General features: G+C 54.9%; 1 protein-coding gene across 2 annotated transcripts; it reads left to right on the top strand.

Annotated features, from left to right (window-relative positions):
* Positions 1-122: 122 nt before the first annotated feature.
* On the top strand, positions 123-21,194 carry Man2a2 (mannosidase alpha class 2A member 2). Of its 2 annotated transcripts, XM_076545735.1 has the most exons (25): positions 123-276; positions 466-661; positions 1,699-1,846; positions 2,507-2,764; positions 2,834-2,978; positions 3,099-3,270; positions 3,474-3,601; positions 3,784-3,957; positions 4,332-4,518; positions 6,883-7,060; positions 7,362-7,564; positions 7,715-7,897; positions 8,042-8,156; positions 8,374-8,441; positions 8,575-8,740; positions 9,623-9,859; positions 11,142-11,264; positions 11,603-11,717; positions 11,948-12,081; positions 12,623-12,764; positions 14,511-14,644; positions 14,965-15,039; positions 17,287-17,481; positions 17,660-17,767; positions 18,967-21,194. In XM_076545735.1, the coding sequence occupies exons 3-25, from the start codon at positions 1,715-1,717 to the stop codon at positions 19,117-19,119; spliced, it is 3,525 nt and encodes a 1,174-aa protein (XP_076401850.1). In that variant the 5' UTR covers positions 123-276; positions 466-661; positions 1,699-1,714; the 3' UTR covers positions 19,120-21,194. The 2 variants fall into 2 exon arrangements, with proteins under 2 accessions (XP_076401850.1, XP_076401852.1); XM_076545737.1 differs by lacking the exon at positions 14,965-15,039 and having other exon boundaries at positions 131-276.
* Positions 21,195-22,802: the final 1,608 nt, after the last annotated feature.

The raw sequence follows: 22,802 nt of genomic DNA, 5'->3' as shown, positions 1-22,802 counted from the left end.
CACCCCACCCCCGCGCCTCCTCCCGCCCGGCGCGCTGCTCGGCCCTGCGGCCGCTGGAGGCGGGAGCGCGGAGCGAGCGCAGGAGCGGGCGCGCGCGCGGCGGTCCTGGCCCCCGCGGGAGCGCGGCTGCGGGGCCGAGCAGGGGCGGTGGGGTGGGCAGGCCTCCGTCTTAGCCTGCGCAACTGCCCCCGCGCGGGCTGCGGTCCCCCGGGGATGCAAGCGGTGGCGAGGCTCGGCCGGCAGGGTCCCGAGCGGCGCGGAGGCCGGCCGCGGACGGTAACGGGCCGGGCGGGGTGCGGGCGATGACTCCTGCCTGCAGGCCGCGGGCGTTGCGGCCCCCGAGTACCCGCTGAGCTCGGAGGGCCGGAGGGGGCTGGGCGGGCCTGCGGGGCGGGGAGTGGGGGGGGGAGGCGGGGACCCCGCGGCAGGTTCCTGCCCCACGGTGACCCAGCTCCTGCTCCCTAGCTCCGCCCTCTTTGGCCCGGACCCAATCTCCAGGGGCTAAAAATATTGCCCGGAGGCTCCTGAGCGGAATCAGTTGGCGCTAAGTAGGACGCAGGGAGAGGTGACAGCTCTCCAGCGCCGGGGCCCGAAGAGCAGACTCCAAAACGCGGTCCCGCCCACGCGCGTTCGGCAGCTAGCGTCCTCCCTCCGCCGCCAGGCAAGTGGGGACCCGCGGGCGGTGGCAGCGGGCACTGTGGGTCCTCTCGAGTTGCCCCGTTACCGAGAAGCTATGCCTGGCCTCCGCTACCCTGGGGACTTTGAGTCTCGCCGCTGGCTTCTCAGGAGTCCCTTTCAAGCGCTCTGGAAGCCAGGACTGGAAGTTTTGCACAGTACTGACAGGGAGAATACTAGAACACGAATACTGGGCTGTGGTAGAAACGTGAGCATTTCTTCTTGAAAAAGAAATCCATTCTGTATGCTTCCCGAGACAGGATCTGGGCCAGGCGCTGTTTCTGCTGAGTAGCAGTCTGACTCAGGAGGTCAGAGGGGCGAGGCTGGCCGGTCTCTCCAGCCGGGGATTGTACCTCTAAGTTAAACAAATCCCTGGCCAGGGAGCCTGGATAGACATCCTCTGCGGGCAGCGTCCTGAGCAAGCTGTTTGCAATTAGTGGTTTTGTAATGGAGTGTGGGTCAGAGCCGGGGCTCTGTTATCCCTGTTTTTGGGTTTTGTTTGTTTTGTTTTTTAAAATGTGTTACATTTATTTATACATGTATATACATTTTTATACAGTTATACACCACATTAAAAAAAAACGCGTGGCAATCAGAGGACAGGTTGTGGTAGTTGGCTTTCTCCTTCTGCCATGTGAGTCAAATGGATTAACTTGGTTGTCAGGCTTGGCTGCAAGAGCCTTTACCTACCAAGCCTCTCTCTCTCTCTCTCTCTCTCTCTCTCTCTCTCTCTCTCTCTCTCACACACACACACACACACACACACACACACACCCGTGCTAGTTTTTATAGCTGGGGCTGAGGGGAGACTGGACTCCTGTCCTACAGGACCAGCCCCAGATCCATGTGCTACTTGTATGCTGGGAGTCTCAGCCAAGATTTGGTTCTGGGAAGCTCCCTTGCTTTTGACCAGAGTCAGGTACAAATCGGGGCTCCCTGGGAATGAATTCAGAGGGCATCTGGTCGGAAGGCCAACAGAAGGATTCTGCATGCCGGAACCACAGATGCTATCTCTCCGGCCAGGTGCTGTGGGGCCGACATGAAGTTGAAAAAGCAGGTGACGGTGTGCGGGGCTGCCATCTTCTGTGTGGCTGTCTTTTCACTCTACCTGATGCTGGACCGCGTGCAGCACGATCCTGCCAGACACCAGAACGGGGGCAACTTCCCCAGGGTGAGTCACACCTCGTTCTCCAGATGCATCTCCCCAGCAGGAGAGCCGTGCGTGCGGGACAAGACGGCCCTCCTCCCCCATGGTCTTAGGGATTAGTCCTAGAGCCTGGGGCACAGATGCAGGCTACATGAGCTACAGCTGAGTTATAGATCTGGAGCCCAGGAACGCTCCGAGGCGGATTTTCCTTCTTTTGGAGGTGAATGCCCAAGGGCTGGTGCATGCTCTACCACTGGGCTGTGCTCCTGGCCACAACAGGAAGTGGGAGGCAGCAAGAGGAGGAGGAGAAAAGTGGCCATGTATATTGCTAGACAGAGTTGAGTCCTCGGCAGACCCCGCTAATGGACTGCAGTGTTTTGTTTCCATTAAGCTGAATGCGGTCCTCAGCACCGTGCTTGAGACAGGAAGTACAGGTCGCTGAGCACGGGCATGTGAGATGAAATGTTTGCCTGCCCCCCCTGAGCTTCTCAAAGCCAAGTGGGCAGGAGTCTGCAGGAGTGATGTGCGGAGAGCACTTCATCCCTGTGGGCCTGTGGTCTGACCTGGCCTGAGGAGAGGGGAGTCATAGGCCAGTCGGGCATCAGGTGGTGACCTCAAGCAGGAATTCTTCCGGTGACAGGGAGGGAGCCGCGAGTGATTCCTTTCTGTTCTTCTTTTGGGCAGAGCCAAATTTCTGTGCTGCAGAACCGGATTGAACAGCTGGAACAGCTGTTGGAGGAGAACCACGAGATCATCAGCCACATCAAGGACTCCGTGCTGGAGCTGACGGCCAATGCGGAGGGCCCGCCAGCCCTGCTGCCCTACCACACGGCCAACGGCTCCTGGGCAGTGCTCCCAGAGCCCCGGCCCAGCTTCTTCTCTGTCTCCCCCCAGGACTGCCAGTTTGCTTTGGGGGGCAGGGGGCAGAAGCCAGAACTACAGGTAAGAGCTGGAGCTGGCGGGGACCTCCTGTTGTCGGAGACGGGCACTGAGCCGCATTCCTCCTGACAGATGTTAACTGTGTCTGAGAACTTGCCATTCGACAATGTGGAGGGTGGCGTGTGGAGGCAAGGTTTTGACATCTCCTACAGCCCAAATGACTGGGATGCCGAAGACCTGCAGGTGTTTGTGGTGCCCCACTCACACAATGATCCAGGTGAGGGCCCCCGCAGGCCCGGCGCCAGGGTGTGGGGCAGGCTTTCTCCTGATGAGGAACGTGAGGGGTGCGGCTGAAGTGTGTGGCGTATTCAGGGGACCCTATTGTTGGCTCTCCCAGGCTGGATCAAGACTTTTGACAAGTACTACATGGAACAAACCCAACACATCCTCAACAGCATGGTGTCCAAGCTGCAGGAAGATCCCCGACGACGCTTCCTCTGGGCAGAAGTCTCCTTCTTCGCCAAGTGGTGGGACAACATCAGTGCCCAAAAAAAGGCAGCAGTTCGAAGGTAGTGGCGGTTAGGAAGGCGTGGGAGAGTCGTTGCCTAAGCCCTAGCAGGGTGGGTTGGTCTTGTCTCATTCTGTGGGTGCCAAGCTTGTGGGTATTCCCTGGCTGGGGGAGGCCAATGCATGCAGTCTCTGCCATCCTCTACCTGCCAGGACCAAGCCAAGGGTCCCTGTCACATCCTAAGTGTGCCTTCTTCATCCTTAGGCTGGTGGGAAACGGGCAGCTGGAGATCGCAACAGGCGGGTGGGTGATGCCAGATGAGGCCAACTCCCATTACTTTGCCCTGATTGACCAGCTCATCGAGGGGCACCAGTGGCTGGAGAGGAACCTGGGTAAGTCCGGGCATGGGAGCCAGACTCCGCCCCAGAGCTGGGCCTGAGCACCGCGGCAAGATGCTGCGAGGTACAGGGATTGGCAGGAAGGTATTCCTTTAAGAGCTGGCCTTCCAGGCACTAAGAAGCCAGAGGCCAGTCCCGGAGGTATTCGGGACCTTTGAAATCTCTGCTCTGCGTAGGTGCACCCCCTCGCTCGGGCTGGGCAGTGGACCCCTTTGGGTACAGCTCCACCATGCCTTACCTGCTACGCCGTGCCAACCTGACCAGCATGCTGATTCAGAGGGTGCATTATGCCATCAAGAAGCACTTTGCTGCCACTCACAGCCTGGAGTTCATGTGGAGGCAGATGTGGGGTAAGACCAAGGAGGGCATGGGTATTACAGCAGTGTAGTCTTCGCTGGGGAAGAGAAGGTTTATTAGAAATCGGACCCCTATTGTCCCTAAGGGCAGACTGCCTGAAGCAGCTCTTGTCTTGGGTTAGGAGAGAGTCATGTTGACCTCTGCTGGCTTCTGTGGGCACATGTCCTGCAGGAGCTGTGGATTTGGGAGCCCCCGGGTCCTATTCCCAGCCTACACATATCTACAGTCCTGAGTTTAGCCAGAGTCTCAGTGTCTCTCAGGGCTGCCTGTGGACGACTCGAATCTACACACTTGTGATGTCTTTGTGTCTGGCGGCTAACCCTGCCTGCCCAGGGCTGACCCTATGGTATGTCTTTGCCTTCTGTAGATCCAGACTCCGGCACAGACATCTTTTGCCACATGATGCCCTTCTACAGCTATGACGTTCCACACACCTGTGGCCCTGACCCCAAGATCTGCTGCCAGTTTGATTTCAAACGTCTGCCGGGTGGGCGCATCAACTGCCCTTGGAAGGTGCCTCCGAGGGCTATTACAGAGGCCAATGTGGCAGACAGGTATCTGCTGTCAGCCCTGCTTGGGCAAGGTGTTGGGTTTTGGTTTTGATCTGTGTAGCCCCAGCAGTACACAATCCTCCTGCCTCGGTCTCCTGAGAAAGGGGTAGCAGGTCTTTGCTACCACACCCAGCTGGTATTGACGTTTTGCTCCTCAGAGGAGTTAGACCGAAACCTGGCTTCTGGTCTTGGCTGGGCCACCCGGGACTGCAGGATGCTGACCATACCTGGAAAAAAGGGTAGACTCCGGTGGAGAGTTCAAGCCATGCATCTGCCTCCCTGCGGGGTGGGAATGGTGCTTAGCTTCTTCCCAGAATGCTTTTACTTTCCTCAGGGAAGCTGCCTTCTGATGCCCTAATAGACTGGGAGGCATTCCCCACCCCCACCCCCTTTTTTTCTTTTTGAGACAGGATCTCATATTCCAGGCTGACTGGCTTCAAACATGCCTCCATTTCCTGAGTGCTAGGTTACAAGCATGACTCACCACGCCTGGTTTATGCCCAAATCAGGGGTTTGTGAGGCCGGGCAAGCACTCTCCAAACTGAGCTACATCCCCAACCCTAAACAATTCTTTTTTTATTTTTCTGAGACAGAGTCTTACTATGCAATTCTGGCTGTCCTGTCACTCACCATGTAGACCGGGCTGGCCTTGAACTCACAGAGATCTGCCCACCATTGCTTCCCAAGTGCAGGGGACTAAAGACGTGCACCACTATGCCAGGCACCTGCCCTAAACAATTCTTACTTGGGTACTATTTCCTGCAAGCTTTCAGCTGCTGTCCTTCATTTGACTTAGGTTCTCTGGGTCAGCTCCAAGTCAGGCAGGTGGATCTTCTATTCACTGGGCCCAAATCCTGTTTAGATCTACCCAGTCCTGCCAGAGAGCCTCTAACCTCTGAGAAAAAAGACCTGTCCCTTCTAAGAGAATAGTAAAGACCCTCAAAGATGCCACTGTGGCTACAATGGGACCCCTATAAACGGGTTGGTTAAGGTTGATCTAAATGCCACCTTAGCTAAAATGTTGAGACTATAGTAAGAAGCAGCGGCAGTGACTCAGGCCTGCGATCCAAGCAAACACCAGAAGAGCTACTTTCTTTTTCTTTGTTGGAGACAAGGTCTTGTCATGTAGCTCTGGCTTGCCCAGTACTCACTCTGTAGCTCAGGCTGACCTTACTCACTCTGTAGCTCAGGCTGACCTCAAACTTGCAACAATCCTCCTGCCTCAGCCTCCAGGTGTTGGGATTGCAGGCACCTGGCAGGAAGAAGCCTCTAATGACATGCCGTAAGTCTCTAGTGGGTAGATAATATGGATAAAAAAATAAATGTTCGCATACAGTTGAAGCAAGTCACCGTTCCTCGTGTGGGGGCTTTAGACAGAGTCTCATGGAGCTGCGACTGTCCTGGAACTTGCTGGTAGGTGAGGGTGGGCTTGAACTACTGATACCCCAAAGTGCTGGGATTGCAGGCATATGCTCCTGCCACACTCAGCAGGCCTTCTCTGTGTAGACCTGTCTGGCTTCAAACTTGGAATCTTCTTGCCTCAGCTTCCCAAGTGCTGGGATTGAAAGGATGTGCCACTGTGCCTAGCTTTTCTTTTCTTTTGTTTTTGTTTTTTGGGTTTTTTTTTTGTTTGTTTGTTTTTTTTTTTTTTTTGAGACAGGGTTTCTCTGTGTAGTTTTGGTGCCTGTCCTGGATCTCACTTTGTAGACCAGGCTGGCCTTGAACTCACAGAGATCCACCTGACTCTGCCTCCCAAGTGCTGGGATTAAAGGCATGCACCACCACTGCCTGGCATGCCTAGCTTTTCATAGGAATTTTTTTTTCTCTTTCTTTTGTTGAGACGGTATCTTATTATGTCATCCTGGCTGGCCTGGAACTCGCTATACAGATCAGGTTGGCCTCATACAAAGATCTGTCTGCCTTCTGCCTTCCAAGTGCTAGAGTTAAAAATGAATGTCACCCAGCATAGTTTGCATGTGTGTGAGCCCACGTTTGTGGATGCACATACAGGTCTGTAAGTGTGTATGGAGACCCAAGGTTGACATCAGAAGTCTTCCTTGGTCTTTTTCTGCCTTATTCATTGAAAAGGCTTCTCAGCTGAACCCAGAGCTTGTCGCCAAGTATGGGCTGATCTAGTTGTGCAGCTTGCTCTGGGGAGCCTGTCTCCACCCTCTGAGCTCTGAGATTACAGTCAGGCCACCATGCCCACTGGTATTTACAGGTTTTGGGGGTGGGGTGGGGTGGCAAACTCCAGTTTTCACACTTGCGTGACAAATATTTTATCCACTGAGCCACCTCCCCAACCCCCTCACTGATCTTTTTAAGTCTGGGACTTCATGTTGGGCCTGTGACCTTCTGTGTTTCCAGGGCAGCCCTGCTCCTGGACCAGTACCGGAAGAAGTCCCGGCTCTTCCGAAGCAATGTCCTCCTTGTGCCGCTGGGCGATGACTTCCGGTATGACAAGCCCCAGGAGTGGGATGCCCAGTTCTTCAACTACCAGCGGCTCTTTGACTTCCTCAACAGCAGGCCTGAGCTGCATGTGCAGGTGGGAGGCGTGTGCAGACGGATCTGCGCCTGTAATGCTGCGGCCCGGTCCTGGCTGTACCAGCCCTGCCGCTGAGGGCTCCAGGTCGTTCCCTATCCTGGGCAAGGTTCCTATGTGGATCAGAATTCATTCCCAAGTCCCCCCAGCTCTTGCTAGGCCCGGAAGAGCAGGACATACAGATTTAATTGCCCTTTGCTAGACCAAGTCCTCACCCCTGCCCGCACCTGCAGCACTGTGGAATGGTGGCCAGAGATCCCAGGAGGCTCTGTAATTGATGGAAGCTTGTTTTGGGTCCCCACAGGCCCAGTTCGGGACCCTCTCCGAGTATTTTGATGCCCTCTATAAGAGGACGGGAGTGGAGCCCGGTGCCCGGCCTCCAGGGTTTCCTGTGCTGAGTGGAGATTTCTTCTCTTATGCTGACCGGGAGGACCACTACTGGACAGGCTATTTCACTTCCCGGCCTTTCTATAAGAGCCTGGACCGAGTCCTAGAAGCCCACCTGCGGTGAGAACTGCCACCTCTCCTTGCTGAGTGAGAGTTAACCTTGGCCGTGTAGGAGGGGCGGGGTAGCGAGAGAGGACCCCATCAGTGTGTGGTGGCCCCCTGGAGTAGGTTGAACAGAACAGGAAGGCTCTGACTTCTTTCTCTGGGTAGTGGGGCAGAGGTTCTATACAGCTTGGCTGTGGCTCATGCCCGCCGCTCTGGACTGGCTGGCCAGTACCCGCTGTCTGATTTTGCTCTTCTGACGGAAGCTCGCCGCACGCTGGGGCTCTTCCAGCACCACGATGCCATCACCGGAACTGCCAAGGAGGCGGTGGTAGTAGACTATGGGGTCAGGTAGGAGCCACCCCCATGTCCCTCCCCATTTCAAAGAGAGGATATGCGTGTGATTGGTGGGTAGGCTGCAGCTGAGGGCTGGTCCTGCTGGCGCGGCAGACAGCTGGCTTCCCCGTGACCATCTTTCTCTCCTGCTCACCACAGGCTGCTGCGGTCCCTGGTTAGCCTGAAGCAGGTCATCATCAATGCTGCTCACTATCTGGTGCTGGGGGACAAGGAGACCTATGGATTTGACCCTGGGACACCCTTCCTCCAAATGGTGAGCCCCCTCCGACATCTGCTTGAGAGATCCTCTGGTGTGGGTGGGTGCTACCTCAAGAGCTGTTGTTAGTGGGTACCGTTCCTCCTTTGCCTTCTTTGTTTTGGGGTACAAAGTCCACGCTTAAGGTAGTTGGTGGCTCATGGCCTGGACAGGTTGGGGTGCAGAGGAGGTTGAGCCCAGCCATCATCCTTTCTCCATGCTCACATCCTTGCAGGACGACAGTCGTTTAAGTCACGATGCCCTGCCGGAGCGCACGGTGATCCAGCTGGATTCCTCACCCAGGTGAGCCAGGCCTGGCTAGGTTCACGGGGGCACCCTCCACTCCCCCCAGTGCAGGGGGCCCTTGTTCTGGCTGCTGCCCCTGCCCCGCCGCCGCTGCAGCAAGCTCCTGGGTCAGCCCACCTTCTACCCACAGGTTTGTGGTGCTGTTTAACCCGCTGGAACAGGAGCGGCTCAGTGTGGTGACCCTGCTGGTCAACTCCCCAAGGGTGCGAGTCCTGTCAGAGGAGGGCCAGCCCCTGTCTGTGCAGATCAGCATGCACTGGAGCTCGGCCACCAACGTGGTCCCCGATGTCTACCAGGTGAGGCAGGCTCAGCGCCCCCTGCTCAGTGCCTCTCCTGGGGCCTCACTCGCCAGCAACACCTGCTCCCCGCTCCTGTGTTCTGCTTCTCCCCAGGATGGAGGCAGGTGGCTTGGGGAGAAGCCCAAAGGATAGTCACTCTGGGGATTTGAGTATCCTTAGAAGGATGGTGAGGACACTGTGGTACTAATTATAGCCCAGAGGGCAGCAACAGTGCCCTCAGCTGCCCAAGTATTTATTGTTTCCTTCATTGTGACGGGGTCTTGCTTGTTGCCCAACCTGGTCTTTAATTCCTGGACACAAGCTTCTAATGATGATTTATGGTGTTGAGTTATTATGCATTTCATCTGTGACATGGATGAAAAGTAAATGTTCAGATCTAGATCATGCCAAGCACTGCTCGAAGCACTTAGATAGTCAGTTCATTGCAAATTTGTTTTTAAAGACAAGGCCTCACTGTGTAGTTGAGGTTGGCTTCAAACTTGCTGGCCTCTGCTTAACCCCCTGACTGTTGGGGTACAGTGAGGTACGATCACTCCTGGCTTTCATTAAACTCTTACGAGTGTACACAGTGATGCAGTCATCATTTCCAGAAGCAGAGGCCCAGAGAGGTTAAGTTATTTGCCTAAGGTCGCTCAGATAGTATGTGAAGCCTGCTTTGGACCCCAGGCTCTCAACCGAGCGCTGTGCCCTTTGGCTGACAGGCGTGCAGAATGACAATGCAGAGCCAGGATCCCAAAGCAGACCTGACTTTTCAGAACGAAGTGTAAGGTTCCACACTTAGCTTCAGAAAGCAGAGTGCAGAGGTCGAGGGTGAAGGGAGCAGGCCCGTTTGGACGGCTGCTGCTCTGCTCATGCTTCCTTCCGCCTCTGGGCTCCCAGGTGTCGGTGCCCATCCGCCTGCCAGCCCTGGGTCTGGGTGTGCTGCAGCTGCAGCCCGATCTCGATGGGCCCTACACGCTGCCGTCTTCTGTACGCGTCTACCTGAACGGTGTGAAGCTGTCCGTCAGCAGGCAGACGGCATTCCCTCTCCGTGTCATGGACTCCAGCACCAGCGACTTCGCCATCAGCAATCGCTACATGCAGGTCTGGTTCTCCGGCCTTACTGGGCTCCTCAAGGTAAAGGGCCAGGCCAGGGGTGGTGGGGGAGGGACCAGAGGAGGGCATGGGCATCGGGGCTTGTGTACCGCTGTTCCTGGCCCCATGTGCCTCCTGTCACCTGACTCACAGTGACTTGGGTGTGAGCATGCGCAGTTGTCAAGCTAACAGCGTGGCGAGGCTGAGTGTGTTAATCATCCGCTACTGTGTCTGTGAGTCGTAAAGGAGAGGAGGTCGATTTCAGCTCACAGTTGGTGAGCATTGAGCCTCCAGGTGGGCACACCCACTGCGGTGGGGCCTGAGGTTAGGCAGCATGCCAAGGCAGGGGGCGCACCTTAGGAAAGTAAATTACTTCACAGCCAGGATGCAGGAGAGGGGTTGGGTGTTGTGGTGCATACCCGTAATCTCAGCAGTGGAGGGAGCAGAAGCAAGAGGGTCAGAAGTTCAAGGTCGTCTTTGGCTGCATCGCAAGTTTGAAGCCAACCTGGACTACACGAGACCCTTGTCTCAAAAAAAGCTTAAAGAAAGTTGTTGGGTTTGGTCACATACACCTTGAATGCTAGCACTTGAGAGACTGAGACAGGTGGATCTCTAAATTCAAGGCCAGCCTGGTCTACACGGTGAGTTCCGGGTCAGCCAGAGTTACATAGTGAAGTGGTGTCTCGAAAGAGAGAGAGACAGAGACAGAGAGACAGAGGGGAATAGAGAGAGAGATGGGGGCCGGATAAAAAGGGACTGGAACAGTCAGGGCCACACAAAGAAACCCTGTCTCAGAAAAAAGAAAGGTGGGGCTGGAGAGGCGTGCCAGATAAGCAGTCTGCTCTGAGAAGGCCTGGGTTGGTCCCCAGCACTGCCCGGAACCGAGTGTGGTGGCACGTGCCTGTGACCCCAGCATTGGGAGGCGAAGGCAGGAGGATCAGAAGCTAAGGTCAGCCTGAGCTGGCCGGGGGCGACGCACGCCTTTAATCCCAGCACTCGGGAGGCAGGGGCAGGCGGATTTTGAGGCCAGCCTGGTCTACAGAGAGAGTTCTAGGACAGCCAGGTCTGCACAGAGAAACCCTGTCTCAGAAAAACAAGACAAGGTGGAAGGGGGGGGAGGGAAGTGTTGAGCCCACGGTCCCTACCTCGCTGAGTGGCAGCAGTCTGGGAACGAGCCCTTAACACACAGGCCTTGTGGGGGACGGCTAAGATCCCGACCGTGGCATCGGGCTTGGCTCCTGGGGGGAGGTCAGTCCATGCCCTCCCCGGGGGAGACCTGACGTGCTGGTGTGGGGCCAGGGGTCAGGGCTGTGTTTCTTGGCAGAGCATCCGAAGGGTGGACGAGGAGCAGGAACAGCAGGTGGAGGTGAAGGTCCTCATCTACGGCACCCGCACGTCCAAGGATAAGAGTGGAGCCTACCTCTTCCTGCCTGACAGCGAGGCCAAGGTAGCCCGAGAGCCTGCCAGGCCTGGTGGACGGGGGGTGGGGTGGGGTGGGGGAGCCTGCCGGGCCTGGTGGACGGGGAGGGCCTGGGAGGGCCTGGGAGGGCCCGGGAGGACCCGGCACCCCTACAGTGCTCACTGCTTCCTGCATGTCGCCCTGCTGTCCTTGCTCATCGCCGTGTGGAGGTTGGTGGGCTGTGGTCTTAACCGTAGCTCAGGCCTGCTGGGCACAGGTGGTCAGGCCAGGACACTGGGCCCAGGACTTTGGTGGCCCCACTCTGGGTTGGTACTGTTACTGCGTCCTCTGTGCTATGGGTTCAGTGGCCTTTGCTCTTTTTCCAGCCCTATGTCCCCAAGAAGCCCCCCGTGCTCCGAGTCACCGAAGGCCCGTTCTTCTCGGAGGTGGCTGCGTACTACGAGCACTTTCACCAAGTGGTTCGCCTTTACAACCTGCCAGGTGAGCCCTGCCGTGGGGACGGGCACAGGCAGGCGTGAGGTCCCCAGGCGGCACCCGTTCTGCCCCCTCGCTGGTGACAAGCAGTGTGTCCTTTGACATGGGATGCTTGACTCTTGGGGACAAATCCAATCACCAGTGCCCTGGGAGCTCGCAGGGGAGGAGGGTGGGTAGAGCTTCCCTGGGCATAGTCACTTCTGGCTCGCCTCACTTCTGGCTGCCCCTGTGTCTAGGGGTAGAGGGTCTGTCTCTGGACATGGCATTCCTGGTAGACATCAGGGACTATGTGAACAAGGAGCTGGCCCTGCGCATCCACACGGACATTGACAGCCAGGGTACTTTCTTCACAGACCTCAATGGCTTTCAGGTACTTCTTGGGCCCCGTGGGACTTGGACTGCTTTGGCCTTCCAATACAGGTGCTGTGGGGTGGGGTGGGGGTATGCGCAAGGACCAGAAGCAAGTACAGGGCCAGTGAGATGGCTCTTGATCAGGCCTGAGAACCTGAGTTCAATTCCCGGAACCCCGATAAAGGTGGAAGGGGAGAACCCACAGAGAAGATTCCACAGAGTTCTTCTCTGACCTCCACGTGTGTGCTGTAGCACTTGCATACATTATACACATACACACAATTTAAAAAATATAGCTGGGCAGTGGTGGCACACGCCTTTAATCCCATCACTCGGGAGGCAGAGGCAGGTGGATCTCTGAGTTCGAAGCCAGCCTGGTCTGCAGCGTGAGTTCTAGGACAGCCAGGGCTACACAGAGAAACCCTGTCTCAAAAAACCAACCAACCAACAACAACAAAAACAAAATAAAACAAAAATAGCCAGGAAAGCCTTCACACCGAGCAGCCTACAGAACACAAGTCAGACACCATTCCTGGCTGGCTTTGAACTCCTGCCTGCAGGTACAGCCCCGGCGGTATCTGAAGAAGTTGCCCCTGCAGGCTAACTTTTACCCCATGCCAGTCATGGCCTACATCCAGGATGGACAGAGGCGCCTCACACTGCACACTGCCCAGGCCCTGGGTGTCTCCAGCCTCGCTGACGGTGAGTGGGGAACCAGCCTACCTTTTGCTCCCCTCTCTCTAGACCCCACCACCCCAAAGCTTGAAAAGGAGGTGAGCTATCCACAGCTCCTGTCAGTCACACTGGGAGAAGCAGCTGGGTATTGGAGGGTTATTCCCAGTGAGGGATACAGCTCTTTTTTTTCTTTTTCTTTTTCTTTTTCTTTTTCTATTTCTTTTTCTTTTTCTTTTTGATTTTTGAGACAGGGTTTCTCTGTGTAGCCCTGGCTGTCCTGGATCTCACTCTGCAGACCAGCTGGCTTCAAACTCATAGAGATCCCCCTGTCTCTGCCTCTTGAGTGCTGAGATTAAAGGCGTGCGCCACTACCAGGCAGGTGGTTACAGTGTAATATTTAGGAAAGGAGAAATATACATATTTCAGGAAAAGAAAGGCTGACATTCTTACTAATCAAACCAAGGTTTCTAGGCCTAGTAGCACAGATGTGTAAGCCCAGCTCCTTGTAGGCTGAGGTAGGATCCTAAATTCGAGCTCAGTCTGGGCAACTTAACTTTGTCTGGAGACTGGCTCTATGATGGAACTCTGGTGTGGCATGAGCAAGGTGTGAGGCTTCCTCCTCAGTCCTGGAGGAGTGAGGAGTTGGCAGGCACAAGGTGAAAGCTCACCCCACCCCCACCCCACCCCCACCCCCAGGGATCTCCATAGCCTTGGGACAAAATGAGCATACTTTATGGACTCTGAGGCCCCAGAGGTCTGTCTGTCTGTGGGGTATAGAGCTGGTGAGGGCTGAACTGAGTGTCGGATCAAGGCTATGTCACAGTGGTGGTGAGTGTTGAGCCTGCTTCCTCTATGTGGCTCTCCTATCCGCTGCCAGGATTTTTTGGGGTCTGTCTGTCTGAACACTCCTGAATACAGCCCATTGTCCTTAGTCAGCTGTCTGCCCCTCTGGGACATGGGGCATTAAGGAATGATTGTGTTCTATGCAAGGAACCTATTTTAGGGTTGGAGACAGCTTCCTGTCTGCTCAGAGTACAAAGCCAGAGAGACTACAGAAATCAGAGTAAGGGCTGTGGAGATGAAAGGGAGAATTGGCCCTCTTGGGGGGGGAAGCTCTTGTGGGTGACTGTGGTGAAAGCCTTTCTTTCCTCCCATCCTTCAGCTCTGCAGTGAGACCTTTCCCCCAGGCCTATTCCAAATGGGAAACAGAGGTGGTCCTCCTCTGTCTCTTTGGAGGCCTTACTGAGCCTCACCTCACTTCCCTTCTGCCTGTCCTCACCATAGCCTGCTTCTGACAGGATCCATGCCTGTCTGGACTGCTGGGCCTTGTAGCTAATGCCAGGTAAAGCAGAGACAAGAGAGTGTGTGTCAGTCCTGCGTCTGTCCAGCTGAGGAAGCCAGCCCACCTCAGATGAGGGCCTGCAGCAGTGTGACAGACAGGCCTCTCAGTTTTCCGTCTGCTGTTGACTGTGTTCTGTGTGGCCTGTCCCCAAAGAGGCTTCCTGCTGGCCTAGGCCCAGGGCCCAAGCCCTACTCCCGGGTCACAGAGGTCAACTGCCATGGTCAGCACCCCCTTTCTAGGTCTCCTGTTCTCCACCTAGAGAGATAAGGCGAGACCCCTGCACTCTGCTCTCCCAGTACCAGGAGGCCATCATTCTCTCTTCTGAGGGACTCAGCTTGTCTGTCTCGCTGGCCTTGCCCTGAGTACCCGAGGTGGAGAGTCTGCTTAGCCCTGGGTTTGGCTGCCTGGAGCTTACTGTCGACCTCCCCCAGGCCAGCTGGAGGTGATCTTGGACCGACGGCTGATGCAGGACGACAACCGGGGTCTGGGCCAAGGGCTCAAAGACAACAAGATCACCTGCAACCGCTTCCGCCTCCTGTTAGAGCGGCGGACCGTGAGCCAGGAGGTAACATCTGGGCCCGCTGTCCAGCGAGCTGGTGTAGGCTCGGCCTTGTGGGTTCCCAGATGTAGCCGGAGGGCAAGGGGCAGACAGCACAGCTTAATTCCCGCGTCGAGGCAGGAGCCCCATGGCATTTGCTGACCCATCTCATGCAGCTTGGCAGTCCCTCCCCAGCCACCCCCTGTCACCTTGCCCGTCATGTTCATCTGTCTCTGTCTTCGCTGCCCTCATCTCCCCTCCCCTCCCCTCCCCTCCCCTCCCCAGCCTGAGCATTTCCTAACCCTGACATAACCCTGCTCATCTCTCGGCTTTCTTTGCCTCACCAGCCTGGCTTTTTCTCCAAACTGGCAACCATGTTTAGGGGCTTGATCTTTTCCAGCAACACGATCAGGAGCCCAAAGGTAAGGGTCAGCGAGGGCCTTGGAGGCCTAGGGTGAGCAGGCTAGCCCTGTAGTTTGAGTCTGCTGCCTAGCATCCTGCAGGTGTGGCTTAGTCCCTTACTCCTGGCGTAGATGCTGAGCCCCGCTATGCTGTGGGAAGTGAAGGATATGGGCCAATGTGCTGCTGCCCCAGGCCCCACTAGTGAGCGGGGTCTAAGTGTACGCGTGAAGCGGGGAAGCGGGGTCCCGCTGGGCCTGCAGTGCCAGGGCAGCATGGGCTGGAGAGGTGACAGACGCTGTCTGAAACAGCGGTCACCGGGCTCAGCTTTGGTGAGTGGCAACCATGCACAATGTCAAAGGCAGCGGTGACAGAGTGGAAGGGAGACCCGCTGTGATTTTAGACTGAAGCAGTGCTGGCCAGCATGGCAGCCACCACCCACATGTCCTGGCCATTTGGGGGTACTTGGATTGAACCCAGGGCGCTGTACATGTTAGGCAAGTGCTCTACCATTTAACTAAGCTAAGTCTCCAGTTTTGGTTTTTGGGTTGGTGTTGGTTTTAGGTGTGTGTGTGTGAGAGAGAAAGGGTCTTATGTAGCTTGGGCTGCCCTCTTGATGTAGTAAGGATAATCTCAGGGTTATCCTTAGTTAACCTTGACTTTGGCCTCACTGTTGCCTTGGCTGGCCTTGAACTCCTGAGTTCAAGTGAGCCTCTGGTCTCAGCCTCCCAAGTAGCTAAGAGCACAGACATACCACCATGCCCAGTTACATATGGCTGTCTACTTACTTACCTTTTTTTGAGACAAGGCTTCATGTAGCCCAGGCTAGCCTTCATCCTCCTGCCTCTGTTTCCCAAGGTTTAGAATTATGGGAATGTACTACTAGGCTTGCTTTTTTTTTTTTTTTTTTTTTAATGTGTAGCTGCTCAAATGAATGAGGATGAAATAAGTTGAGGTTTTCACTCACACCAGCCATATCCTTGGCCAGGTGTGGTGGGTGGCACGTGTCTTCAACTCGGGCACTCAGGAGATAGAGGCTGGTGGATCTCTGTGAGGGTAAAGCCTGGTCTGCATAGGGAGTTCCAGGGCAGCTGATGCTACATAGTGAGACCCTGTCTCAGAACAGTAAAGAATAAAAAAAAAATTATAGGAGGCTGGAGAGATGGCTCAGTGGTTGAGAGCATTGACTGCTCTTCCAGAGGACCCAGGTTTGATCCCAAAACTCATAGGGCAGCTCAGGGCCATCTCTAATTCCAATTCAAGGGACACAGTGTCTTCTTTTGGCCTCCAAGAGCACTGCATACATGAAGTGCACAGACTGTATGCAGGCAACGCCCCCCCCCCACACACATACACAAACTAATACTAATAAATTGTCTTTTAAATGGCACTTAAGCCCCCTGTGGTTCCAAGTGGTCAGTAGCTATCACAGAAGCCATGACAGATGGTGTTTGTCAATCAGAAAACTCCATGAGCCGGTGCTGGCCTAGGCCATGGTGGAAGGGAGGGGCAGGGCCGGCTGCAGAGATCTGGGGACCACGGAAGGACCTGAGTGGGGAGGGTGCTGGCAGGGTCTGCCCTCAGCTGTCAGGACCACAAGCAGCAGAGCGGCTGTGGGGAGGCAAAGGGGGGGTGACAGTTCTAAGAGGTTGAAACAGGAAGCCTTAGTGACTTGAACTAAGCCAAGGGTGGGAAAATGGAGTTGGAGTGGCAGTCTGCGTTGAGGACGTGGCAAAGCAAAATGGAAGAGGAACAGGCCCTGCCCGGGCTTGCCACTCAGAGGGTGGTGCCAGGGTTAGAGAAACGGAGTGGCTGTGGAGAAAAGTCCCATGTGAGCCTGTGGATGTGGCATCCTGGAGGCCACCTGAGGAGTGGTCTTACCAGCTTGAGCTGGTGGACCTGAGCGGCAGGCTGGCTGCGGATGTGGTGGCGTCCTGCCACGGGACAGTTAGAACACTGTCGCTATGAGACGCCTGTCTGCCTGTTGAGCGTGCCTGCTCCTCTCCGTGGGGTAACAGCACTGACGAGGTACACTCTTCATGAGGGTGTTAAAGAAGACAGAAGCGAGCCTGCCTCGTGACACGGCCTCGCTGAGTTGAGTGACGTGAGAAGTAGCCACTCAGGAAGGGTTGGAGGTTCGGGGCCTGGAGCCAGGCAGCCAGAGTCCCGGTGACCCAGGAAAGCTGTTCTCAAAGGATCTGCCTGCCTCTCCTGCTTCACCCCTGAGCCTGGCGCTGCTCCCTCACCTGTGTTTTGGGTCCATCTTGCAGGTCCAAGATGAGCGCTCTACCAGCTACCCGTCCCTCCTCAGCCACCTGACTTCCATGTACCTCAACACGCCTCCACTCGCCTTGCCCGTGGCCAAGAGGCAGGCCACCAGCCCTGCTCTGCGCTCTTTCCACCCTCTGGCTTCTCCGCTGCCCTGTGACTTCCACCTGCTCAATCTCCGCACGCTCGCAGCTGAGGTAAATGTTCCTTCCAGTGAGTGCTGAACCTCACCACCAGGTTCTACACACACACACACACCCACACACACACACACCCCCCCCCACACACACACCCCCGAGCTCTTCCCTGCTCAGCCTTGCCTTCTGGGCAGGAGTGCTGCCCACCTCCATGGCTCTTGCCCTGACTGTCTTCCAGGACACCTCCCCCTCAGCTGATGCCGCCCTCATCTTACACCGCAAGGGGTTTGACTGTGGCCTTGAGGCCAAGAACCTGGGCTTCAACTGTACCACAAGCCAAGGCAAGGTGAGCAGGGCCTGGTGTGGGAGGCAGGGCCCTGTCGGGACAGTGGAGCCCGGCCTTCCGGCCTTCCGCTGGAGCGGAGCTGAGAGCTTCGAGGGAGGCTGGGCCGGGGTTGGCAGCTGGATGGGAGGAGCAGGTGTAACCGCAGGACTCCCAGAGACAAAGGGGAGGCTGTTGATGTGGTTTTCGAGCTGAGCTGGGCGGGAGCAGTTTCAGACAAGGCCCGGAACCAGAACACAGGAGGGCCCTGTACTGAGCGAAGAGGGAAACCTGAGAAATGAAAAACTACTTACTGCACCTTTCTTTTTTTTTTTTTTTTTTTTTTTTTTGGTTTTTTCGAGACAGGGTTTCTCTGTGTAGCTTTGCGCCTTTCCTGGAACTCTCTTTGGAGACCAGGCTGGCCTCGAACTCACAGAGATCCGCCCACCTCTGCCTCCCGAGTGCTGGGATTAAAGGCGTGCGCCACCACCGCCCGGCATTACTGCACCTTTCAAAGCACGACTCACGGTGTCCGCTGGCCTTTGCTTGCTCTGGTGACTTGTTCTCAAACGCAGCTTGGTGTAGCAGTTCCTACACTGAGGAACCCGGACAGGCTCTGGGCTTGAGTAGATTGTAGCAAAGCCCTGTCTGAGGCATGTTGCTTTCATAAGGTCATTGCCTTCTTACTTTTTATATTTATCTTATTTTTATTTATTTATTTTGCTTCATTTTGTTTTGGTTTTTTGAGACAGGGTTTCTCTGTGTAGTTTTGGTGCCTGTCCTGGATCTCACTCTGTAGCCCAGGCTGGCCTCCAACTCACAGCGATCTGCCTGGCTCTGCCTCCCGGAGTGCTGGGATTAAAGGCGTGCACACCACCGCCTGGCTCTTATTTTTATTTTTGAGACAAGGTCTTATGTAGGCTGAATACAATGTTACTATGTAGCCAAAGCTGAGTTGAACTCCTGAGCGGCCTGCCTCTACCTCCCAAGAGTTGCAATTGTGTGTCACCGACTCAGCTACTTTACCGAAGGATCTGACAGAAAGCCAGGTGTGGCAGCTTCTGGTATCATCATCCTAGCGCTCAGGAGACTGAGAAAGGATTGTTGTGAGTTCCAGGGCAGCCTGGATTGCAGTGTGAGACCATGTCTTAAAAAGGATGTAAGGAAGAACTTAGGCCAGTGTTGGCAGTGCCCAGCTCAGCCGGCCTCCTCTCTCTCCACAGCTGGCCCTGGGGAGCCTCTTCCACGGCCTGGATGTGGTATTCCTGCAGCCAACCTCTTTGACTTTGCTGTACCCTCTGGCCTCACCCTCCAACAGCACGGACATCTTTGTGGAGCCCATGGAGATTGGCACCTTCCGCCTCCGCTTGGGTTAGGGTAGGGCTTCTTGTGGCCTGAAGAGAAAGTTCATCCACAGAGACCGCCTCTTCACACCAAGATGGGGTTGGACACGTCACACTAGTACCACATCCCGTTCTGCCCCTCCGAACTGTGACAGACTGGGCTTTGCCCTTGCATTGTCTATTGCTGCTTCTGTGTTTGGGACAGCCCACACACCCGCGGTGAGCAGAGGCCAGTGGGACAGGGAGAGGAGGTTCTTTGGGCTGTGAGTGGGCGCCCAGGGGGGGCACAGGCTCAGGCTCCCATCCCTTCCCCAAAATGGGACGTAGGAAGAGTGGGGGGCACGTGGGAGAGGTCAAGGAGGCTGAGGGGGAGCAGCCCAGAGCCAGGTGACTGCAGTTATGAGCTAGCTCTAGGGGGTCCTATGTGACTTAGACCCCACACGGCCTAGTATGAGGCACAGGGCAGAGTGCTTCTGGGAGAAGGGCAGAAGGACCCATTGTTAGTGGAGCGGAGGAGCGGAAGGATCCCGAACTCTCCCAAGAGCTGAAGGGCTTTGCGCTTTCCGTTCTCGGCCTCTGCTCGAAGTGCCGCTGGGCCTGTCTGCCCTGCCTAGTGACTGCTGGGTGGCAGGAAGGACTTGCCTGAGACTCTAAATTAAGGCCAGAGGCCAGAGAGCACTTCGGGACCCCACACCCATTCTGCGCTGGTCATTTGGTGATGTGCGGATTTGTGGCGGGGGTGAGAGGTGTCTCCCACCCTTCCTGTCTCTTCAGCTCACACACCACTCTCCTCACAAGTTCCTGTCGTGGGGTTCCTGGCCAACTTCCTTTCCCTAGAAAGGAAACGGAGCTTCCAGGAGCCCTGTGTTTGGGCACCTTGGGAAGGTACCCATGCTGGGTCCAGTGGAAGGCTGAGAGGCTAATCTTTGTTCGATCGGCAGAAACACTACTCTCCTGGTGCGTGGGACGAAGAGGGTGGAGACAAAATTAGGAGGCTGTATGCTTCGATGAGCCTTCATTTTAGCTTCAATTACTAGAGAATTTGTCTATAAATGGTGAAAGAGAGTTGGTAAAAGTGAAACTCCATCTCTCATGAAGACTTAGTAAGCCGAGACTAGAAAGACGCATCATAGTCTAGACAAAGGTCCCTGTCACCAGTGAAGGACCAAACAGCACAGGCACTGTCCTGAGAGTCAGAACCTAGCCGGGGGCATGCTGTTATGTAGCAGAGCCATGGTATCACCCACCCCTCAATTCAGATGGAGACAAAGAAGAATCATGACTGCCACTGTTTTTAAACCGTAAGCTACCTAAGATATCAGTGTCAACTGAAGACCCAGCAGGCCATTCTGGGAGTTGCCTCAGTACATGCTCCTTCCCAAAGCAGCCCATAAAATCAATGGAATTCCAGCGAGATTGTCACTTTTTGGACTTCTGCCAGTTCTGCCATTCATTTAGGAGAGTACAGGATGAGGACGTGAGTAGTTCTGAAAGGCAGTGGTGATGTATGCTGATGGTGCCAAAGTGGCACAAGGCACTGTATGGTAGAATCCTCAAAGGCTTGGACTCTGCCAGCATGAGTTCAGTCATCATGATCAGATCAGAGAGACTGATGGGCAACACAGAGTTCAGACAGACCCAGGCACACAGAAATGTGTGCATGATTTCAAGTGCAGGGAGGTGGGGGAGATGGATTATTTAATAAATAGTTCTTTGAGACAACTAGCTATCTGTTAGTTAGAACTCTACCTCAGTTTCCCAAAAAACTAGGTCTAGAGGGAAAAAAAAAACAAGAAACACACACACACACACACACACACACACACACACACACACACACACACACACTTTGAGACAGGGCCTCACTGTGTGTAGCTCTGGCTGTCCTGGAATTCACTATGTAGACCAAGCTGGCCTCACAGTCACAGAGACCCCCTCCTGCTTCTGCTTCCCCAATGTTGGGACTAAAGGCATGTGCAACCGCACCTGGCAAGAAAATATATTTTTATACCTGATGTAGAAAGGTCTTTTCTAGACAACATGAAACCTTAACACATGATAGAGGGAAAGACTAAAAAATGGATTTTGCCACACAAAAAAAAAGGAAAGCATGTTCTAGGAACCAGGTTCAAATACGACTGTGCAGGTAGGTATTTGCAGAAAGTAGTCCCTGCAGGGGAAAAGCTCGCTTCGGCTCCTCAGAGAACGCCACTAAGACCTGCCCAGCAGTCCCCCAAAGATCCACTAGTGACAGGGCTGAGTTCTTGCAGCCCTCCAGAGTGCATGCGGCTGGTCTCAGGTCACATGGATTCCAGTCATGTCCTGCGGAAAGAAATGAGATGACGAGAGGGAAGTACTTAGCCCCGAGCCTGGGCTGTGGACAAGTGTAGGCGGAAGTTTGTCCTGACCGCCTAGACACGTTAGGAAGGACTATGAAGCCACTGTTACAGCAAGTGTTATTTGCTGGTATATGCTTTGTAGTCAAATGATAGGGGAGACTCTGTGAACCCCTAGGAAATTAGCAGAATAAAGGATATTCTTTGAAGGTCTTAGATGTGCAGTCAAGTTAATCACACAAAAGTGTTTGGGGGGGGGGGCGGGGGAGTCTTGCAATGTGTCCCTGGTCAACCCAGACTTGCCATAGAGAACCAGGCTGGCCTTGAACTTGTCATCTTCCTGCCTCTGCTGCCCACATGCTGGGCTCACAGGTAGGCACCACGTGCTCGGCTGGTGTTTACATGTGTAAATATTACTTAGGGCAGTATTGTTCAGGATGCCCAGTCAGCAGAGTGGCTTCTGGAAAACGCAGGTCCCTGTTCTGTGCTGAACAGGGCTGTCTCTTCAGTCTGGGTGTGGCAGTGATGTGCAGGCAAGGCTGTGTGTAACTGGATCAAGAAACAAGCTTGCTCTAGAGCACAGGAGGAAAAAAACAACTCCTAGTATAGCCTTTGGACCAATCTCTGGGAGTAAGGGCCAAAGAATTTCCTTTGTTTTTTGTTTTGTTTTTCTTTTTTTCTGTTTTGTTTTTTAAGACAGGTAGCACAAGCTGGCCTCCAACTTATAGAAATCCTCCTGCCTCAGCCTCCCAAGTGTAGGATTACAGGTGCATGCCACCATAACCTGGCTCGAATTGGTCTCAGTAACGGCCCAGTGAGTGCCTACTATTTTAAGGCAAGCAGTGGCCCTTGTCCAGAGCTCTGGCACTGACGCCTTACTAGTGTGAGGATAACAGTCTACGGTAGAACCAGGACACAACAAAACAACCTCCATCACCAGAAAGGGAAGGACTTCCTCATTGAAACACATTCAGTTCCATGAAGAGGAAAGGGCTGAGCGTCTAGCTGGAAGCACGGAGGGAGAGAGAGGCGGGCAAGCATGAGGCGCTTCATCCTCTTGCTTCATCCTTTTGTCCAGGCCCACATAGAGTCTGGCTCTGCCTTCTCCAGGGCAAGAAGAGAAGCAGGAATTCCTGGACAGCAGCATCTCCAACTTGAACTGGAACGGCTTGGTTGCTGCCGTAGTGGTTACTAAGAAGGTCCTTGTGAAGCCAGGCACCTCCGTTCCAGCTACCCTGGGGGCAGAGGCAGGAGTCTCTGGGGCCCAGGAGTTTAGAGCCAGCTTGAGCAACATTGAGACCCTATCTCAAACGCTAGCTGTCAGACTAAACTGCCTTCCCACACACAAACCACAGAGGAAAAACATTATGTAGTGAAGGG

This window comes from Peromyscus maniculatus, chromosome 1 (assembly GCF_049852395.1).
Source record: "Peromyscus maniculatus bairdii isolate BWxNUB_F1_BW_parent chromosome 1, HU_Pman_BW_mat_3.1, whole genome shotgun sequence".
Taxonomy (NCBI): Eukaryota; Metazoa; Chordata; class Mammalia; order Rodentia; family Cricetidae; genus Peromyscus; species Peromyscus maniculatus.
This window is presented reverse-complemented; position numbering and strand designations above follow the sequence as displayed.